This window comes from Octodon degus, unplaced genomic scaffold (genome assembly GCF_000260255.1).
Source record: "Octodon degus isolate 3935 unplaced genomic scaffold, OctDeg1.0 scaffold00216, whole genome shotgun sequence".
NCBI classification, from domain to species: domain Eukaryota; kingdom Metazoa; phylum Chordata; class Mammalia; order Rodentia; family Octodontidae; genus Octodon; species Octodon degus.
The window spans coordinates 1,006,680-1,025,752 of record NW_004524792.1 but is presented as its reverse complement, the minus strand read 5'-3'; the positions used below and the strand labels follow the sequence as shown (position 1 = coordinate 1,025,752).

Below are 19,073 nucleotides of genomic sequence, written 5' to 3'. Positions count from 1 at the left end.
TATTTGGGAAGTTTTCTGCTATTACTTCTGCCCATATTTTTTTAATGTCATTTGTGTTGACTCCTTCTTTTTCATTGATGCTTATTAGTCTCACATTGTTCATCTTTGCCTCATCTTGCAGGTGATGGATTATTCTTTCCTGCATCCTCGTCGTTTTTGAGAGATCCTTTCTTACCTTTTCACTAGCTGCACCAGCATCTTCAAGATCTGAAACTCTGTCTTCACACTCACTTACATGGTTTTGCAAGCTTGTGATTGAGAGTTTAATTTCCTCTATATCTCTTTGACTCTGCTTCATGTGATCTCTTTCTTTCCCGTATTGCTCATTCAGAGAATCCGTCATTTTTCTAATCTCCTCTATTTTTTTTTTATCAGTATCTTCTTTAGAAGCAGTTAGAAATTCTTTTACTGCACTATTTTTTTCAGATTGGGTTTCCTGCCTATGTTTCTGTAGTTGCTTCTTTACTTCATCTGCTATGAGTTCTGAGAGTTCTTTTTTTATTTCAGAAAAGAATTGCGATCTGATTTCCTCTATATCTTTCTGCTGTTTCTTATTTACTATTGACGTTATTAATTCATGCATTTGAGCCGAGCTAGTGTCCTCCACACTTGTTCTGGGTGGGCACTGGGTTTCTTCCATAAGTTTCTGCATTTGATTCTTTAGTGCAGATGTTATTAATTCAGGGATTTCTTTTTTCATTTCCAGTCTGAGGTCCTCTATACCTTTTTGCAGTTGTTTATTTCAGAAGCCGTTGATTCATTGCTTTCAGCTGTGTGATTTCTAATTTGTTCTGTGTTCGTGTCCTCTGCACTTGTTACGGGTGGGCTTGGGTTCTGAGGTTGCATTTGGTTCCTTCTCGTCATTTTGTGTAGCACTGTCTTCTGACCTTTGTTCTAGATCTTTGCTGTAGTTATAACCTTTGCACATAGTGAAGTTCAGGTGCAGCTGTACAAAGTTTGGACTTATCCAGCTGCCTCTGGCTTGGGTCTGGCTGCTGTGCTCAGCTCCTTCCCGCTGCTGCCCTTGAGGGTGAACCTGTTGTGCCCCTGTGGCAAGATGTTCTGCTCCTGGACTAGCTGGGTGGATCTATCCTTTACACTCTGCAGGGATTGCAGCTGCAGGGTTACATTCCAGGCGTGTATGCCAGGTCTGAGCTGTGCCTGGAGGGGGCAAGGTGAAGTAGGGGAAGAGGAAGTTTTCCCACACACTCACCGGACCTGGGCTAGGACTGGGTCTGGGGGTTCCCAGAACGCGGCATAATTCCTACTCGACAGGCGGGGTGCGGGAGGTGTTGCGGGGTGGTGGGGGGCGGCACTAGGGGGTGGGAGAGGGTCAGGCCCACGCTGCACCTGGGCTGGGACTGGTCCCTCCGGCGCAGGGTAGCAGGAAGCTCTCCCACACACTGACCAGACCTGGGCTAGGACTGGTTCTGGGGGTTCCTGGAACGCGGCAGAAATTCCTACTCTGGGGGCGGTGTGTGGGAGGTACTGCGGAGTGGTGGGGGTCGGCCCAAGGGGGTGGGAGAGGGTCCGGCCCACGCTGCGCCTGGGCTGGGACTGGTCCCCTCGGCGCAGGGTAGCAGGAAGCTCTCCACACACTCACTAGACCTGGGCCAGGACTGGGTCTGATAATCATATTTTAAAAGATTTACAGTTGTTCTTCATGTGAACATAGACTTTTTATGATTTTAAACCTAGAGTAGTTTATATGGATAGCTGAAGCCATCAGCTGGTGCCTGTGTGTGAACATGAGCTGCAGGTCCAATTACCTTCTGCAGATGAGAATGCAGTCACTTGGAGAACAGGTCTTCAAACCGCAGGGAAACTTGCCCTGGCTGGTCTGAGCACTCCTGGGCTCCTGAGCCCTCAAGCAGGATGCTTTGTGCTGGGCACCTGCTGTGTGCTAGGTGGGCGTGTGGGGTTTCAGTACCTGCATGGCCAGGTGTGCCTGTGTGATGAGCCTTGACATAGGCCCTGGGCCCCCATCTCCTGGCTCTGTGGAGCACTTTTGCCCCGAGGAGCCTGTGTGCCTTCTGTGACCCTTGGCCGGAGGACCTTGAAACTTGTGTTGGATTCTTCCAGCCTTAGTGTCATCTGCCATTTCCGTCATTGTTTTGCTTCCTAGCCTTTCTTGGTAATAGGTCTTAGCTGTGAGCCGGACTGCAAGTGTACTTTGAGTCCCGAGCCTGGGTGATCTTGGGGACCCAGACACAGCCCTCACAGACATAAGTGTAGAGCACTGCCTCTTGATTGCCTCTTTAATGTAGCCAAGCAGTCTTAGATTTTTCTATTAGCTATTTCTTTTGCTCTTTGTTTTACTGTTTCTAAAGAAAATACCTACACTTCTTTTTCTTGACATCCCAGTTGTTGTGTTGTCCACTGAGCAAATGTGATGTGGATTTGGTCCCTGGGCCCTCCAGTTCAACCTGTGATGTGAGCGTTGGTTTTGGGTCTGATCTGTGCTTACTGTTTGCACTATAATGAGACAAAGCCTTGTCTCATGCAGGCAAGTTCTGGCTCTACCACTTTCTCCTGTAGTTGGGAGTTGTTTCTTATCTTCCTGGCTTTGTTTACTTTGTTCCAGGGAGGATTATCCCCCAAGCACCAGTGGCTGTTCAACCTGCTGACATTTCTCCTTGCCATGTGCTCCCATGTGTGTAGCCTCTGCTCCCTGGGAAGTTTCCCTCCCGGTTCCAGGTGGGGTTTGCAGGGTCACAGGCTTGCTTTTCCTGGCATTTCACCTTCAGCTCTCCAGGGTAGAGTCTCTTACCTTTTTCTTGTTTTGTCTACTGCCTGGCTTCTGTAGTGTTTCTGAGAAAGCAAATGAGAAATACATTTCTTGAGACAGTATCTGAAAGTGGCTTTTAAGGATTTCTTTAATGCCTTTGAGCATCCAGCCACCAGTTGGTGGAGGGTCCTGATCACCTCTCTGCATATCTGTCTCCGTTCTTTCCATGACCTTTCATGGTTTCAGGGAATGTTGGTGTATTTTCATTTGAAAACTGGACAGTGCTGCCAGTTCTTGTTTTGGTCCGGGCTGCAATTTGGATTTGGAGTGTCCCTCAGAGTGTGGACCTCAGGCTGCTTCCTGGGAGGAGACTGGATCATGGAGAGGAGAGCTGAGTGGGTGTCCTGAAGGGGCACAGTGGGGCTCCATCACCCTTTTCCATCTTTCCAATCTGCCTGGTATGCTGCCATGAGACAGGCCCAGAGGAGCTAGGCCTGTGATCATGGGCCACACCCTCTGACACTGAGCTAAGCATCCTCTTTAAAGTTGAGTATTGTAGGTATTTTGTTTGTTTGATATTATTCACATGCATATGTGTGTTATGGAGGATTAAATCCAGGACCTTTGCATAGAGCTACATCCCTGGCCTTTTTATTTTTTGAGACAGCATCTCACTAAGCTTCCCAATTGGGTTCTGAACTTTCAGTCTTCCTGCCTCAGCCTTCCAAACTGCTGTGATTACAGGTGTGCACCACCCTGCCTGCATAGGTATTTGTTACACAAATTTGTTGCAGTGATGGAAAGCTAACACAGATGTTATTGGATTGTAGGACTTCCTTATGTATTTTGGGTAAAATTCTTTGTGTTGTACACAGACTTACGCGCGGGTGTGCGCACACACACACACATGCATGTGTACATAGTTACTATTGGTATCTGCGGGGATTGGCTCCTTTCAGTACTTGCTCCAGAACCACTGTAAGTGTCCAGCTCCCTTTTGTGAAATGGGGTAGTGTTTGTACCTAGCCCCCACACACCCTCCCATACACTGTAAATCATGTCAGTATTACTTTTAATATACTTAATAAAATATGAACATTATGCAAATAGTTGCAATGTATGACTTAGGGAATCAAAATAAAAAATATACAGATGTGCCCTCGACATGTGATTTTTTCCCCCATATTTTTTTGGTCCATACTTGATGGAAATGATGGATGCATAACCCAGTGATATGGAGAATGAACTACATACGAACACACTTGCATGTGCATGTGTAACACACACACTGACTTACATTTTCTTAAGAGTCTTTGAGCAGAAGTCTAATGTGTTATTTTTATTTTTTAAGTCAGATTTTATTGGTACATTTTAGATATACATAATGATCACATTCATCATAATTTGTATTTGTCTATGATATAACTTGTTTTTTTCCCATTCTCCTACCATCCCTTCAACCCCGTTCCCCTCACCATTTACAAAAGCGTTGTTTCTTTTCCTACTTTTTTCATTTTTAAAAATTTTTCTCTTTTCACCTCCCCTTTCCCTTATCCCTCCCCCTGAACATTTTCTTCCTATTTCACAATCTAGACATTTTGGTCCTTATGTATATTTTTGGTTTCTCATATGAGAGACACAATGTGGTATTTACACTTGTACATCCACTTTATTTCATTTAAGAGTATGGACTCCAAGTGTATCCATTTCCCTGGAAATGTCTCGTTTGTAGCCTTTTTATGTCAGAGTAGTACTCCATTGTAGAAGAAAATCACATTATCTTTACTCATTTACCAGTTGATGGGCACCTGGGTTGTTTCCAAGATTTGGCTATTACAAGCTGCTGCTATAAACATAGCAGTGCCTGTATTGCTGTGGTATGATGCTTTGAATTGTTTGGGAAAGATACTCAGAAAGGAAATGATTAGGGTAAGTGGAACCTCTAGTAGGGTTTTTTCCAGTATTTAGGACAGGGTCTACAGGGCCTCATTACATAGATTGGACTCATAGTGATCCTCCTGTTTTCAGCCTCCCAAGTGCTGGGATTTACAGGCACAGGCCACCATGCCCGGTCTCAATCGCTGTCTCATCAGGCCCCAGGGGCGGGGCCAGCACAGCACCCTGGGGATTGAACCCCAGCTGCTGCACTCTGCCTAAGCAGATGCTTTAGTCTGCTGGGCTATCAGGCTGGCCCCAGCTCTAGCAGTTTTTGAGGAATCGCCACACTGATTTCCACAGTGTTTGCACTAGTCCACACTCCCACCAGCAGTGGATAAGCATTCCTTTTTCCGCTCAGCCCCATCAGCATTTGTTATTGGTTGATGTTTTGATATTAGCTATTCTTTCTGAGGCGAGATGGAATCTCGTTTTAAATTGCATCTCTTGAATGACCAGTGATGTTGAACATTTTTTTCATATATTTATTTGCTGTCTGTACTACTTTTATTTGAGAAGTATTCTATCTCAGAGGCCCACTTTTGAATTGGGTCTTTAAATTTGGGGGGTGTGATTTTTTTTTTTTTTTTTTTTAGTTCTTTGTATGTTCTCAATAGTAATCCTTTGTCTGAGGAACAGCTAGCAAACATTTTTTCCCACACTGTGGGTTGTCTCTTCAGTCTATTGGTTTTTCTTGCTGTGCAAAAGCTTTTTAGTAAGATGAGATGCCAGTTGTTGATTGTGATAATTCTGTGTGATTGTTTCATTCATAAAATCTTTGCCTACACCAGTGTCTTCAAGAGTTTTACCTAGTCTGTCTTTCAGCAGATTTAATATTTGTTTTAATATTTATATCTTTGACCTATTTTGACTTTAATTTAGTGTGTGGTGGAAGATACGGGTCCAATTTCAATCTTTGACATGTGGAAAGTCAGCCTTTCCAGCACCATTTATTAAAGAGGTTATCTTTATTCCAGTGAATGTGTCTGGCTTCTTTGTCAAGAATAAGTGGACTAAGTATGTCTGGAGTTGTTTCTGCATCTTCTAATCTGTTCCATTGATCCTCAGGTCTTTTTTTTTTTTTTTTTTTCCTACCAGTACAAAGCTGTTTTTTTTAATTTTTAAAAAAATCTTACATTTATTCATTTGGTACAGGGTCTCATTACGCAGCTTGGACTTGTAGTGATCCTCCTCCACTTGTAGTCTCAGCCTCCCCAGTGCAGGGATTACAGGCATGTGCCCCCATGCCTGGTGTTATAGTTTGTGTCTGGTTTCCCCCCAAAGCCTCATGCGGTCATGAGTTCTGGAGTTTGTGATTAATTCATGATCCAATGCTGGGATTATGAATGTGAGTGCTACACCTATCCTGGGGCAGATAATCTGCATACAGATGTAAGGAGGAGAGAGAGCCTTGCTAGCTGCCACAACTGCTGCTCTTCCCTTTGTTTTTTGCTGTTTTCTGCCACCATGAATGGCTGCCTACTGCCATGTGCCACTCACTCTGCCTTGGAGCCAGCCAAATATGGACTGAAACCTCCCCTAACTGTGAGCTAAATAAACCTTTCCTTCCTTAATTTTGGGCATCAGGTATTTTGTCCCAGCACTGAGAGAAAAGTAACTTAGGCACCTGGTTTCAGTGGCCTGCATGTGCACCCATGATTCCGGGGACCTGCATGGCATGTGGTACAGGGGATCAAATGCAGGTCTTTGTACTTGCCAGGCAGGCACATAGGCTGCTGAGCTATCTCCCCAGCCCATTACAATGCTGTTTTTATCACAGTAGCTTTATAATTTCAAGTCAGGAATTGTGATGTTTCTTGCCTTGCCTTTGTTGCCCAGTATTGTCTGTGATATATTCTAGATCTCTTCTGTTTCAAATGAATTTTAGGATTTTTTTTTCTCAAATTTTGTGAGATATGTGCTATTGGAGTTTTGACTGGTATTGCATGAAATCTGTATAATAGTTTTGGAAGTGTGGTCATTTTCACTATATTGGTTGTTTATACCCAAGAGCAAGGAATATATTTCCATTTTCTTATGTCCTCTTTAGTTTCCTTTTTCTGAGTACTATAGTTTTCAATGAAGAGGTCTTTTACTTCCTTTGTTAGATTAATTCCTAGGTATTTGATTTGTTTTGGTTGCTGTTGTGAAAGGTATTGTTTTCCTGATTTCTTTCCTAATCAGTTTGTTATTGGTGTACAGGAATGCTATTGATTTTTGAGTGATGAAGTGTTGAAATTTGATTAAGTAGTGCTGCTTATTAAATCTATAAGTCTTTTAGGTGAAGTTTTTGGGGCTTTCTATGTAGGATATCATGTCATCTGCAAATGATAATTTAACTTTTCTTCCTTTCTTATCATTCTTCCTTTTATTTCTTTCTCTTGTCTAATTTCTCTGGCTAAAGTTTCCAGAACTATGTTGAATAACATTGGATATGGTGGACATCCTTGTCTTGTTCCTGATTTTAGAGTGAAAACTCTGTTTTTTTTGTTTTTTTATCAATTTAATATGATGTTGGCTATTGGTTTGTTATAAATGGCTTTTATCAAATTGGGAGAAAGACCATCTATTCCAATTTTCTGTAGAGTTTTTGTCATGAATGGGTGCTGGACTTCATCAAAAGCTTTTTCTGCAGCTATTGAGATGACCATATATGGTTTTTGTTCTTGGCTCTGTTAATATGATGTATTACACTTCCTGATTTACATATGTTGAACCATCCCTGCATCTCTGGGATGAATCCTACTTGGCCATGGCTTATAATCTTTTTGATGATGTGCTGCATTCTGTTTGCCAATATTTTATTTAGGATTTTTGCATCTATGTTCATTAGGGAGATTTGCCTTTGTTCTCTTTCTTAGTTGGGTTCTTCCCTCGTTTTGGTATGAGAGTAATGTTTCCAGGAATGAATTTGAGAGTATTACTTCCCTTTCAATTTCATCAAAAGAGTTTTAAGAAGTAGCGATATTAGTTCTTCTCTTGACTTTTTTGTAGAATTCAGCAGTGTATTAATCAACCTAGGCTTTCCTTGGTTGGGAAGTTTTTTTTTTTTTATTACATCTTTAATTTCACTGATTGGTATTGGTTTATTTGGGATTTTTATATCTTGATTCAACTTTGGTAATTCATGTGTATCCAGGAATCTGGCTATTCTTCTGCATTTTCCACCTTATTAGAGTATAAGTTCTCAAAGTAGGTATAGATGATCTTTGGGATTTCTACAGCTCTGTTGTGACTTCGCCCTTTTCATTCCTAATTGCATAGTTTTGTGCTTGTCTCTTCTTTTTTTGAGAAGGTTGGTTCAGGATTTGTTGATTTTTTTGCGGGGGGGGGGCAGAACCTGTTGATTTTATTTAATCTTTCAAAGAATCAACTCTTTGATTCATTGAGTCTTTGTATTGTTTTCTTAGTCTCAGTTGAATTAATTTCTGCTCTGATCTTTATAATTTACTTCTTCATATGAACCTTGGACTTGGCCTGCTCTTCTTTTTCTAGAAGTTTGAGGTTCACTGTTGTTTATTTGTGCTTGCTCTGTTTTTTTCTGATAAGGGTATTCTCATGTTGTATTGCCATTATTGTTTAATTGTAGAAACTGTCTAATTTCTTCTTTAATTTCATCTGTGACTCATTGGTTGTTTAAGAAGGTGTTATTTATTTGTTGTTGTTGTTGTCTTGACAAAAAACAGTTATTTAAGAAGGTGTTATTTAATTTCCATGTGTTTATGAAGTTTTTGTGGTTTCTTTTGCTGTTGGTTTCCAATATCATTGCACTATAGTCCGATAATATGCCTGGGATAATTTTAATTTCTTTGCATTCACTTAAGCATGTTTTATGAGCTAATGTATATGTAGTTTAATTTAGAGACTGTGCCATGTGCAGCTGATAGCAATGTGTATTCTGATGTTTTAGGGTAGAATATTCTGAAGATATCCACTAAGTCCATTTGTTCACAAGTCTGGTTTAGTTCTTATATTTCATTGTTGATTTTTTTGTGTTTGATCTATTTGTAGCTGTGGGTTATTGAGATTCCCCAATATAGTTGTATTAGTGCTTATTTGATTTTTCACATCCATTAATATTTGTTTTATATAGTTGGGTGCACTGGAATTCATTGCATACATATTTATGGTTATTCTTCCTAAATAATCATAAATATGTTTGTTGGATTATTCCCTTTACACGATATAGTGGCCTTTTCTGTCTTTCTTAATCCATCTTGGCTTGAATTCACTTTGGCTGCAAATAGAAGGGTTACTCCTGCTTTTGTCTGGGTTCCTGTCACATGGAGTATTATTTTCCATCTTTTGACTTTTTTTTTTTTTTTTTTTTTTGGTTGCGAATGTCTTCAGGGCAGGTTTGGCTTGCTTGAGTTCTGGGGATCGAACCACAGCAACCTGAGCCTGCCTGCTTTATTGAAGCAGCCACTTAAAGAACTGAGCTAAAGGGCAGGCTCCCATCTTTTGACTTTTAGTCTATGAATTTATGAATTGAATGTGTTTCTGGTGTGCAGCATATTGTTGGGTGTTGTTTCTTGTTCCTTCTGCCAGTCTGTGTCTTTTTTTTTTTTTTTTTTTTTTTAATGAGTAGAATATATTTTTTGGGGGAAAGAAAGCTCCTGTCCAAGAGAGGGACAGAAGGGGGACCCCAAGCAGGGGAGCTGTCTCTTCCAGGGACTTTTACAGAGTAAAACCATGCAGTGAGGCAGGTCTAAGGTGGTGGAGAACATGGGAACTCACTTAGGTGGGCATAAGGTGGGACAATATGGTCAACTAATAATATTACAAGTACCATTGCTCAGGTAATATTAAATCCAGTACCAAATGAGGAAGCGAGTCACATAGCAAGCAGGCGTGAATATGGGACAGGGTCTCTTTTTGTTGGGGTTGCGTGTGTGACTCATTTGGGCTCTTTCAAGGTGATTGATACCTATTTAGAATCACCTGATGCCCACCCTAGGGAAGCATGTAGCTGTGTTTCCTCTTTTGTCTTGAAATGTGGCCCATGTGGGAGTGTCTGTCTCTTCCAAGTTGAAAGTCACCTTGTCTTCCATCTTGTCTCCCTGAGGACCTGGCCCTGTCTGACTGCCTGTAATATTTCTATCTAATTCAGCTGCCTACAACATTCCCCCCTCTGAAGAACTAATCTGAATTGCTGTGAGGGAACCATGGGTGACGACTACTCTGGCTTCTTCAGGCTGAAAAGGATTGTAGTTGTTGACCGGCAGTCAGCGATACTCTCCAGAGGTTCTACCTTAAAAGCCCTCTATAGACACCAGGCATTTTCATCTTGTGTAAGTGTATAGCTTTGAATCTGGAGGAGACAGATCACAGAAAATGTGAAAGATGCATGGGCCAGATAATAACATCAGCAGGGTAATTATGAATACTGTTTTGGTGAAAATGATTTTCACCAAGTAAACAGTAATGACTTCCCATAAAAATGGTAAAGGTAAGGGAACCTCAGCATTTTACATGCCATTGATTTGATTTCTAATATTTTGAACAGCTATTGAGACATTAGCAGAAGGATCTGGGTTGTAATAACCTTTTTAAGTTTGTAATTATAAAAAGACTAGTCAGAATAATTTTTTATAGGTCCATTAGCAGAGATCTCTTAAAGGTGGGGTTTAATCCTTTTCTTATCTTGCATGGTTATTGGGTATTATCTCAAATAAACTGGCCAACTCTTATTACTGGGGCACATGAATTACAAGACCTATGGAAAACACTAAGTGCTTTGCAGTTTACAACTGGGGCCACTGGCTAGGTAAATACTGACATCTGCATGAATATCTATTTAAAGTTTAATAGGCATTCTCCTTATATTGACAGTTAACATGGCTTCCCTCAGGCTGCAAGATGAAGACCCATGACCACCTCAGTCTGAAACTTCCTCTGACTCCATCATGAACACTTTCTTTTTCCCCTCTGTAACAGCTTTGGATGTTTTTCTTGAAATATCCCTTCTCTGTCTGGATCCAGGAAAGCATAATTTTTTCCCCATTTCCCAACTGGCCTTCTTTTCTATAGGCTGCTAGTATCACCATTCTCATTTTCTGTCTATAATTCCATTCTGTATCTTTTCTACAGTGAAACACTTCAACTCAGACAAATTCATTCCTGCAAACCCTTCTAACTTCTGTAGCTTGTGTCATATACCTGGGGACCACTGAGCAAGATACAACTTTCTGGTTTTAAGGCCTCCTGAAGGCAGCCCTGCTCAAGGAATGTGAGGGCAGTTTCCCCTGTAGGAAAACTGCAAGACATAGGATTAGACTGATAGAGGAAGCATCTTTGAGGGCAGTCAGCCCTGCCCAAGGAACATGAAGATAGCTTCCCTTATAATGAGGCAGGAAACCCCGAGAAGATTCAGCTCATCTGGGCTGTATGGACAGTAAAGGCCTTACTATGTTTCTATAGACAAAACCTGGTGGATCCCCATAAAAGGAATCTAAAATTAATCTAGCATATTTGATATAGGTTTTACCTGTATGATTACCTGGGTTTTGGTATCTTCTAGGAAACAACAAAATTTTTTGAGAGATTAAAACATGTATAATTAAAGCATGAGCGTTTGAGCTAACAGGTGATTTTTTTTTCATCACAAATTGGACTTTATTTATCACTATTAAAAATCTGGATCTTAATCGGACTCTTGCACTGGTGGTTCATATCCATCAACTCGTTCAACTTTAGCTCCAGTCTCATCTCCAGTAGCCTTTCCAGAGCTGCTACCTTCACCAGGAAGCTCCATGAGGTTTCCCAATTCAAACTTGGGCTTCTTCAGCATTTTTACTTTTCTGACGAAGACATCATGAAGAGGGCAGATAGATTGGCAAGCCGTTTCTATGTCTTTCCCAATGCTGGCTGGAATCCGTTTATTGACCACTCCCTTCAAGTCATTTGTCTGCACCTCCCGGGTCATGATTTCCATCATCTTCTTCCGGATCTGGCGGACCTGTTGGTGCTGAGCGTAAGAGGTCTTCCGTATCTGATTGTTGTGTTTTTTAGTAAAGCCAACACAGAACAGTCGAAGCAAATAACCATCGGTAGTCTTGACATCAACATGCGCTTCGATCATGGTCTGCCATTTTTTGACCATGGAACACATTTTGTCCCGGGTGAGGTCCATTCCATGGAAGTTAGTCAGGCAGTTTTTGCCCTGAACATCTTCAGTAATTAGCTTGAATTTTCTAAAGGCAACTTCATCATTCTGCAGGTCAGCAAGGCTCACTTCAAGCACATGACCTTTGAGCCCATCAGATGCAATTTTAGTTTCTTGGGTTCTGGTGACGAGTGTTTTTCTAATATTTCTTATGTTGAACATAGCCGGTGCCTTCACATCATACCAATCTTTTTTAGAAAATGGATCAACCACTTTCTTCTTGGCTCCTTTTTTGCTGCCTTTCGTGCTAACAGGTAAATTTATGAACTTCTTTTCAGGCATAGCAATTGTTACTCACTAGCTCTTAGACCCCTTTATTTATAGTCTGATAGTTTGTTATAAGTCCTTCTAGCTTTAGTTGAGAGGTCACACCTGTATTTATTATCAGCATGAAATACCTGGGTTACATCAGAAATCAACCAGGCTAGCACTTAACATGAAGTACATAGCATTTAGTCAGATTAAACCAATGGCCCATTTAGTGTTTTAGATAAGGCCTCCGTTGTAAGCAAGGGGTACTGCCGAGATATTTCTCCTTTTTACACTGTGGCTCTGAGTTTTATGTCATAAATACATGACCTGGCCCTATCTATAGTCCCAAAGGTATTGGACACAGTGTAGCAGTGTCTTTAGAACTTTTCTACACTGACAGGATTTTATCTGTCCTTGGGGATCTGTTTTAACTTGTGAAATACCTTTTTATTTTTATTTATTTCTTTTGTATTTTAGGGAAGGACCTACAGGGTGTTCAGGGTCTCACTACTAGATTGAACTTGTAGTGACCTGCCGGTTTACAGCCTCCCAAGGGCTGGGACTACAGGTGTGGTCCACCATGCCAAATCTCAGTTGCTGTTTCAGTGCATGCTGGGGGTAGGGCCAGCAAGGCAGGCCCAGGGATTGAACCCCCAGCCCCTGTGCCTGCTTGCAGGTGCTTTAATCTGCTGAGCTACTTGGCTGCCCCTGAACTCTTATATTTATCCTCTGTAGTGCCTTCTATAGTGAAACAGCATATTTTAGAATTAAATCAGCTCTTCTGTTTCTTTCAACAACAGAACTGCTGTACAAAATATAATAGCTGTTAGTAACTTCATGCACATGTCTACATGCACAGGATGTAGAGCTCAGTTAGAGACTGGTATTGTGTGAGTCATTAAACGTATTTTAACCGCTAAACTGGTGATGCAAATTGGTCGTGCATAGTGCTAGCCCAGTGGTGGTGAACCAATGGAACACATATTGATTTAAGACAAAAGATGTTAACGTATGAGTTGCTTTTCCTAAACTGAAACTTCAGTGTTCAGGCTTAATTGCAGTTTTGGCGCTTTGCAATAAATAAGTGGGTTTTGGGTTGCAGTTTGGGCACTCATTCTCTAAAAGGTTTGCCATCACTCTTCCAGGCTTTGTAATTTATTATGCGTCATTGTTTGGTTACAACATAAAAATAGTAAACTGCTACAGTGTTGGCAGTCAAAGTGAGGCCCTTTGCACTGGTGAGTTCTTTTAAAAGAGCTCTGTCCCCTACATAAGAGCTGTCACTTGGATTTCCATTTGGTTACTTGTCTGACACATGAAGATCACGGTGCCTCCACCTCACCTTCGCACAGGCTCACAGTCTTAAGAAAGCAAATGAAGGGCATTTTTGGAGGGGGTTTGGGAGGACAGCTGGACCTGTAAGTGTATGGCGAGTTGCTGCATTGGACACATATGGCTTTTTTGCTTCTGGAGTGGAGTTGGTGACTGTGGCCTTTTCTCTGCACAGGTGTGTGTGATGGACAGGTGACACTGAGGTTACTCCCTCTGCGGTCCGGGCTCCAGCATGACTGAGTGCTTTCTGCCACCCCCCAGCAGCCCCGGGGAGCACCGCAGGGCTGAGCATGGCAGTGGGCTCACGCGGACACCCAGCTCGGAGGAGATCAGCCCCAGCAAGTTCCCTGGCTTGTACCGCACGGGCGAGCCCTCGCCGCCCCAGGACACCCTCCATGAGCCTGTAGATGTAGTGTCCGATGATGAGAAGGACCATGGGAAGAAGAAAGGGAAGTTCAAGAAAAAGGAAAAAAGGAGTAAGTGCTGTTTCTGTTTCCTCTGTGCTTTTGAGATATTTTAGACAAACTTACCCCAACCAGGTGTAAATATTCCAGAAATATGTCCAGTCAGGGTTTTTGGTTTGGCTTTTTCTGTTATTTTTCAGTCTCAGTTTTTGATACTGGAGTTGTATTTTAGGGTCTGTATCTCACTAATAAACATACCAAATGTCAGAAGTGGCAGTTTTCTAGTGGGTATTTTTCAAAGTGATCATTCAGAATAACATGAAAAGCAGACTCTGGAAATTTGCCCTGAGAGTCTTACTTTCTTGGGTGGGTCTGAGGTGCACTTTTATTGGAGTTGTGAAGACATTAATTGTACATTTGTTACAGGCAGCTACCAGGACACCTGTGTCCGGATATGTGGGCAGCAGGGATAGATTTGTCTAAGTAGGGATCTTTAGTGTATTAGAGAGAGAAGGTAATTTAAGTATTTTGGATTTCATGATGTTTTCAAGTTAATTTATGCACAAAGGTTGTATTACTTCCTGCATTGAATGCCTGTGGGACCATGGCGTGGTCCTGCAAAGAGCATTGTGGGCACCAGCAGTCCCCTTAGTGCCCTGGGAAGGGTCCCGGCCATTCCCATGTGCTTCTGTACTCTGGCCATGCTGCCTTACCTGCAGGAAGGGATGCCTTTTCTCTTTGGCCCAGCATGATATTAAGTTTACTTATTTTGTTCCATGTAACTGAAATTTTTCATTGTTTTCTGGGTGGTGTTTCCCTGCTTTGATACACTAGAACTTACCAACTGTTTTTCTTTTTAATTTAAAAAAAAATTATTTATTTATTTATTTATTTGTTTATTTATTTATTTGGTACAAGGTCTCGCTATGCAGCTCAAACTCATAGTGATCCTCCTGTTTCAGCCTCTCCAGTGCTGGGATTACAGGCGTGTGTCACCATACTCGGGGTTCTGGGTCTGGTGCGGCATGCAGTACTGGAGATGGAACCCAGGTCCTTGTGCTTGCCACACAGGTCCTTAGACCACCGAGCTATCTCCCCAGCCACAATCTGCTTTTGTTGGTCATTTGAGTTATTTTGTTTTCCAGTGTTACAAGTGGTGTCACACGTGTCTCTCAGTGTCTGTACTTGGACATTTTTGTTATGTATGCCTGTGTGGAGTAGTACCCTGTTGGTATACACATATGTGCATGTCTGTGGTGTGTCCTGTGTGACATGCATGCTCGCAGGCATCAGGAGCCTCTAGAATGGGCATCTGGGGTGGTGGTGCGATTTCAGTTCCCCCAGAAGGATGAAAGTGCGGTTGCTTCCCAGTGTGGCATTTGGCCCTGGATGCTTGCACTCTTCTAGGAGAAAAGAACAGGAGAGTGACAGGTGCTAGGAGATGGCATGAGGACGCATGCTGCAGTGCACCTTCGTGGAGTCCCATCTGCTCGGGAGGTGGGGGCCAGACCCTCATGGGAGTCCAGGGGCTTGCAGCCTTCTCTCATAAGCAGATGCACACTGGGATGCCTCTGGTGGGGTGTGAAGGCCTCAGAGCTCTTGGTTGGTATGAAAATAGCTAGTGCATGGAACTGAGCTGATGGATCTGCTGGCATTACACACGCAGGAGCTTTCTGTTGAGTTGCTGCCTGGGCACAGGGCCCAGTTCTAGCACCACGGCAGGGTATGCATGATGGAGGGCTGCTGTTTTTCAGGGTTCCTTCTGTGGGTCCCTGTGTAGAGCTGGGCAGGTGTGCTGACATCTGGCTCGTGTTGGCACTGGGACCATTCTCCCTCTTGTGGCCAGTCACTGCCACCACAGTTTTCTTTAGTGGATAGATCCATTTCTTTTGCTGGGTGTCTGAGGAGAGTGCGCAGGGAGCTATTGCCAGGTGGCACTGTTTCATTGGCCCCCTTCTAGAAAGCACACAGACATGCAGATGTAGTGTCCGATGATGAGAAGGACCATGGGAAGAAGAAAGGGAAGTTCAAGAAAAAGGAAAAAAGGACTGAAGGCTATGCTGCCTTCCAGGAAGACAGCTCTGGAGACGAAGCTGAAAGCCCTTCCAAGATGAAGAGGTCCAAGGGCATCCATGTCTTCAAGAAGCCCAGCTTCTCTAAAAAGAAGGACAAGGATTTTAAAATAAAAGAGAAACCCAAAGAAGAAAAGCATAAGGAAGAAAAGCACAAAGAAGAAAAACATAAAGAGAAGAAGTCCAAGGACTTAACAGCAGCTGATGTTGTTAAACAGTGGAAGGAGAAGAAGAAAAAGAAGAAGCCGATCCAGGAGCCAGAGGGGCCTCCAGTGGACGTGCCCAGCTCCAGGCCCATTTTTGGGATTCCTTTGGCTGATGCTGTGGAGAGGACCATGATGTATGACGGCGTCCGGCTGCCGGCCGTCTTCAGGGAGTGTGTGGACCACGTGGAGAAGCATGGCATGAAGTGCGAGGGCATCTACAGGGTCTCCGGTACGGGAAGTGGCAGGCACACATGCCCTGCACTATTCAGAGCAGGAAGCCAGTCTGCTGTCCTTGTCCCTTCCCACAGACGCTGACCCTGAGCCCCCAGGACGAGCTTGCGTCCTTCCCAGGTGGCCGCTTCTAATGTCCGGTGATTCACGCTCATACCCAGCACTCCTGGCTCCCAGCAGACTTAGTTACGTGAGGGCCTCTCATACTTTCAGGAGCAGCAGGGCTGCACATTTAGGGCTGGTAGATTAGACAGCTTTTCCACTTCAGCAGTTCCTACGCATTTCCAGCAGGTTGAGAAAGGGTACTGTTTTTGATTATTTGGGAAAACTTGGTGTCTCTGTAAGTAAACAAGCTGTTACTTAAGAGTATTTTGGCTACACTGCTAGAGTTCTAGAGGAAGTATAGTAAAGTAGGTGAGGAATTTGAATTTATTAGTAGTAGTACATGGATTAATGCACACTAAACAAGCATGCAAACTTGATTTTTAAGAATGTTTGATGATGAGTTGAATATTTAAACAGTATAAGTCTGTTTCCCCCAGCCAATTGATGACCATCAGAAACTTTTGTTTTAGGCACAGGTTTTCCTGAAAGCGTCTGTGGTTTGCTCAGAGGGTCCTCGAGAGTCGGCTTTGCAGAGCTCCTTCCTCCTGCGAGCGGGAGCTGGCCTGCCCACCCAGGGGTGCGCACTGCACTGCAGCCAGCGGCCTGGGCGGGGACTTGCCTTCTTGGAGGCCAAAGAGTGCTCCGAGTTCTACCCGAGGATAAAAAAGCTGATACGATAGACAATTTATATTTTTTTAAGTTTATTTGTCTACATTTTCTTCCTTTTTTCATTAAAGTGTACCTGATACACTTCTGTCTCTCCCTGGAATTATTATTATTTGTTTGTGTTTTAGGGAAGGATCTACAGGGTGTTCAGGGTCTCACTACTAGATAGGACTTGTAGTGATCCACCTGTTTATAGGCTACCAAGGCCTGGGATTACAGGCTTGCGCCACCACTCCCAGCCTTAGAATTATTTGAAGTGTCCCAATTTTTTTTTAAATTGTTTATTTATTTATTTATTTATTTATTTATTTATTTGATACAGGGTCCTGCTATGCAGCTTGGACTCGTAGTGATCCTCCTGTCTCAGCCTCCCCAGTGCTGGGATTACAGGCATGTGCTACCATGCCTGGTTTTGGTGGCCGGCTTGGTTTCTGTGGCCAGCTTGGTGTGGGGCCAACATGGCATGTGGTACTGAGGATCGAACCTGGGTCCTTGCACTTGTCAGGCAGGCACTTAGATTACTGAGCTATCTCCCAAGCCTGAAGGGTCCTACTTTTAAAAGAAAAATGCTTTGGAGGCCAGGGGCATGTAGCTCAGTGGCACAAGTGCGTACTTGGCAAGCACAAGGTCCTGAGTTAAATTTCTGGTATCAAAAAAAAGAAAAACACTTTGCTAACACTTCCAGAGTGACAAGAAACCAAACATAGTCAAATTGTCTAAACATAATCTAATTTTCTACGTAGGTACTGTGGGTATAAAATTAAGTGAATTTAAAACAAGTAGGTTTTATATATGAGGTTCTACATATATATTTGACAGAGATATTTGCCAAGAAGCAGTTAGTTATTGCTCACCTTGTTTTATTTGTTGTCATAAAAAATGGAAATTAATTTTCTAACTTTTTTTGTCTCAAAGTTTATGCATGAAGATTCTTACTTTGTATTGAGGCTACTTGATTTTATTTTGTCAAAACTGGATAAATTACAGATTTAATTATATCATTAGAAGGTATTCATGTAAGACAAGACAGGTGCGGACGGAAAGTGTTGGCCTTGATTTGTGGCTCGTTTCAGAGAACTGGCCTGACATAAGCATCCCAAGTGCGAAGCTACCTTGGGCCCTAATAGCTGCTGGCGCCACTGAGCTGACTGCTGGGAGCCGGTTGAAGTAAAGGCGTAAGCTCTGCCGCAGCGCTTGAAAAGCATTTACTCGTGGGTTAGAGTTCTTTTTGTTGAGTGGGAAAAGCCAAAGAGTTTGATTTTAGAAACCCAAAGTTTACTTTAGTATTTTTTGTTCCAGCTCTGTTTGGATTAAGAAAAGACTTCAAAAATTCAAGTTCAAATAAAATGAAATTAGATAGGAACTATGTAATGGAGAGTAAGTTTCAAAGAAATCATTTCCGTAAAAATCAGTTCACCTTTGTGTTTACAAATTTTACTTATGAAAATAAATTTACCTACAACTTCTGTACTCATAAAATATGAGACAGGTTACATTTTATGTCATAAGCCTGTGACAAGTAAAAACAGTTGGCTTAGTTTGGACTGTAACTTAATTTTTCCCTGGATTTTTACATGGCTACCTTGACATCTAATCCCCTTTCTCTCCAAGTTGGTTGGCATTAATGCCCCAGACTGCTGTCCGGGGCACACGTGGAGCTTCATGGGGCTCATCCTCGTGAGCACCGTCCTCCTGCAACAGTGCCCACGCAGATGAAGAGCTTGGCCAAGCTTTTCTGCTGTCCAAAAGTGCTGGGGTCCGCATGTTCTGCCCTCTGATTGTTGTCTTCTCTTCTCAATTTGAATGTCTTAAGGAATTAAATCAAAGGTGGATGAGCTGAAGGCGGCCTATGACCGAGAGGAGTCACCCAACCTGGAGGACTACGAGCCAAACACCGTGGCCAGCCTGCTGAAGCAGTACCTGCGAGACCTCCCGGAGAACCTGCTTACCAAAGAGCTCCTGCCACGCTTCGAGGAG

The 19,073-nt window shown here is 42.7% G+C and overlaps 1 protein-coding gene across 1 annotated transcript in view; it reads left to right on the top strand.

Moving 5' to 3' along the window:
• Positions 1-2,201: 2,201 nt before the first annotated feature.
• The window catches only part of Ralbp1 (ralA binding protein 1), a gene marked incomplete at its 3' end in the record, with an annotated part of 22,679 nt that continues 5,807 nt past the window's right edge, over positions 2,202-19,073 (top strand). The window contains exons 1-4 of the mRNA XM_004645059.2: positions 2,202-2,225; positions 13,588-13,892; positions 15,863-16,323; positions 18,910-19,073. Coding sequence (XP_004645116.1) covers positions 13,645-13,892; positions 15,863-16,323; positions 18,910-19,073 — 873 coding nt within the window. The remainder of the gene's footprint in view (positions 2,226-13,587; positions 13,893-15,862; positions 16,324-18,909) is intronic.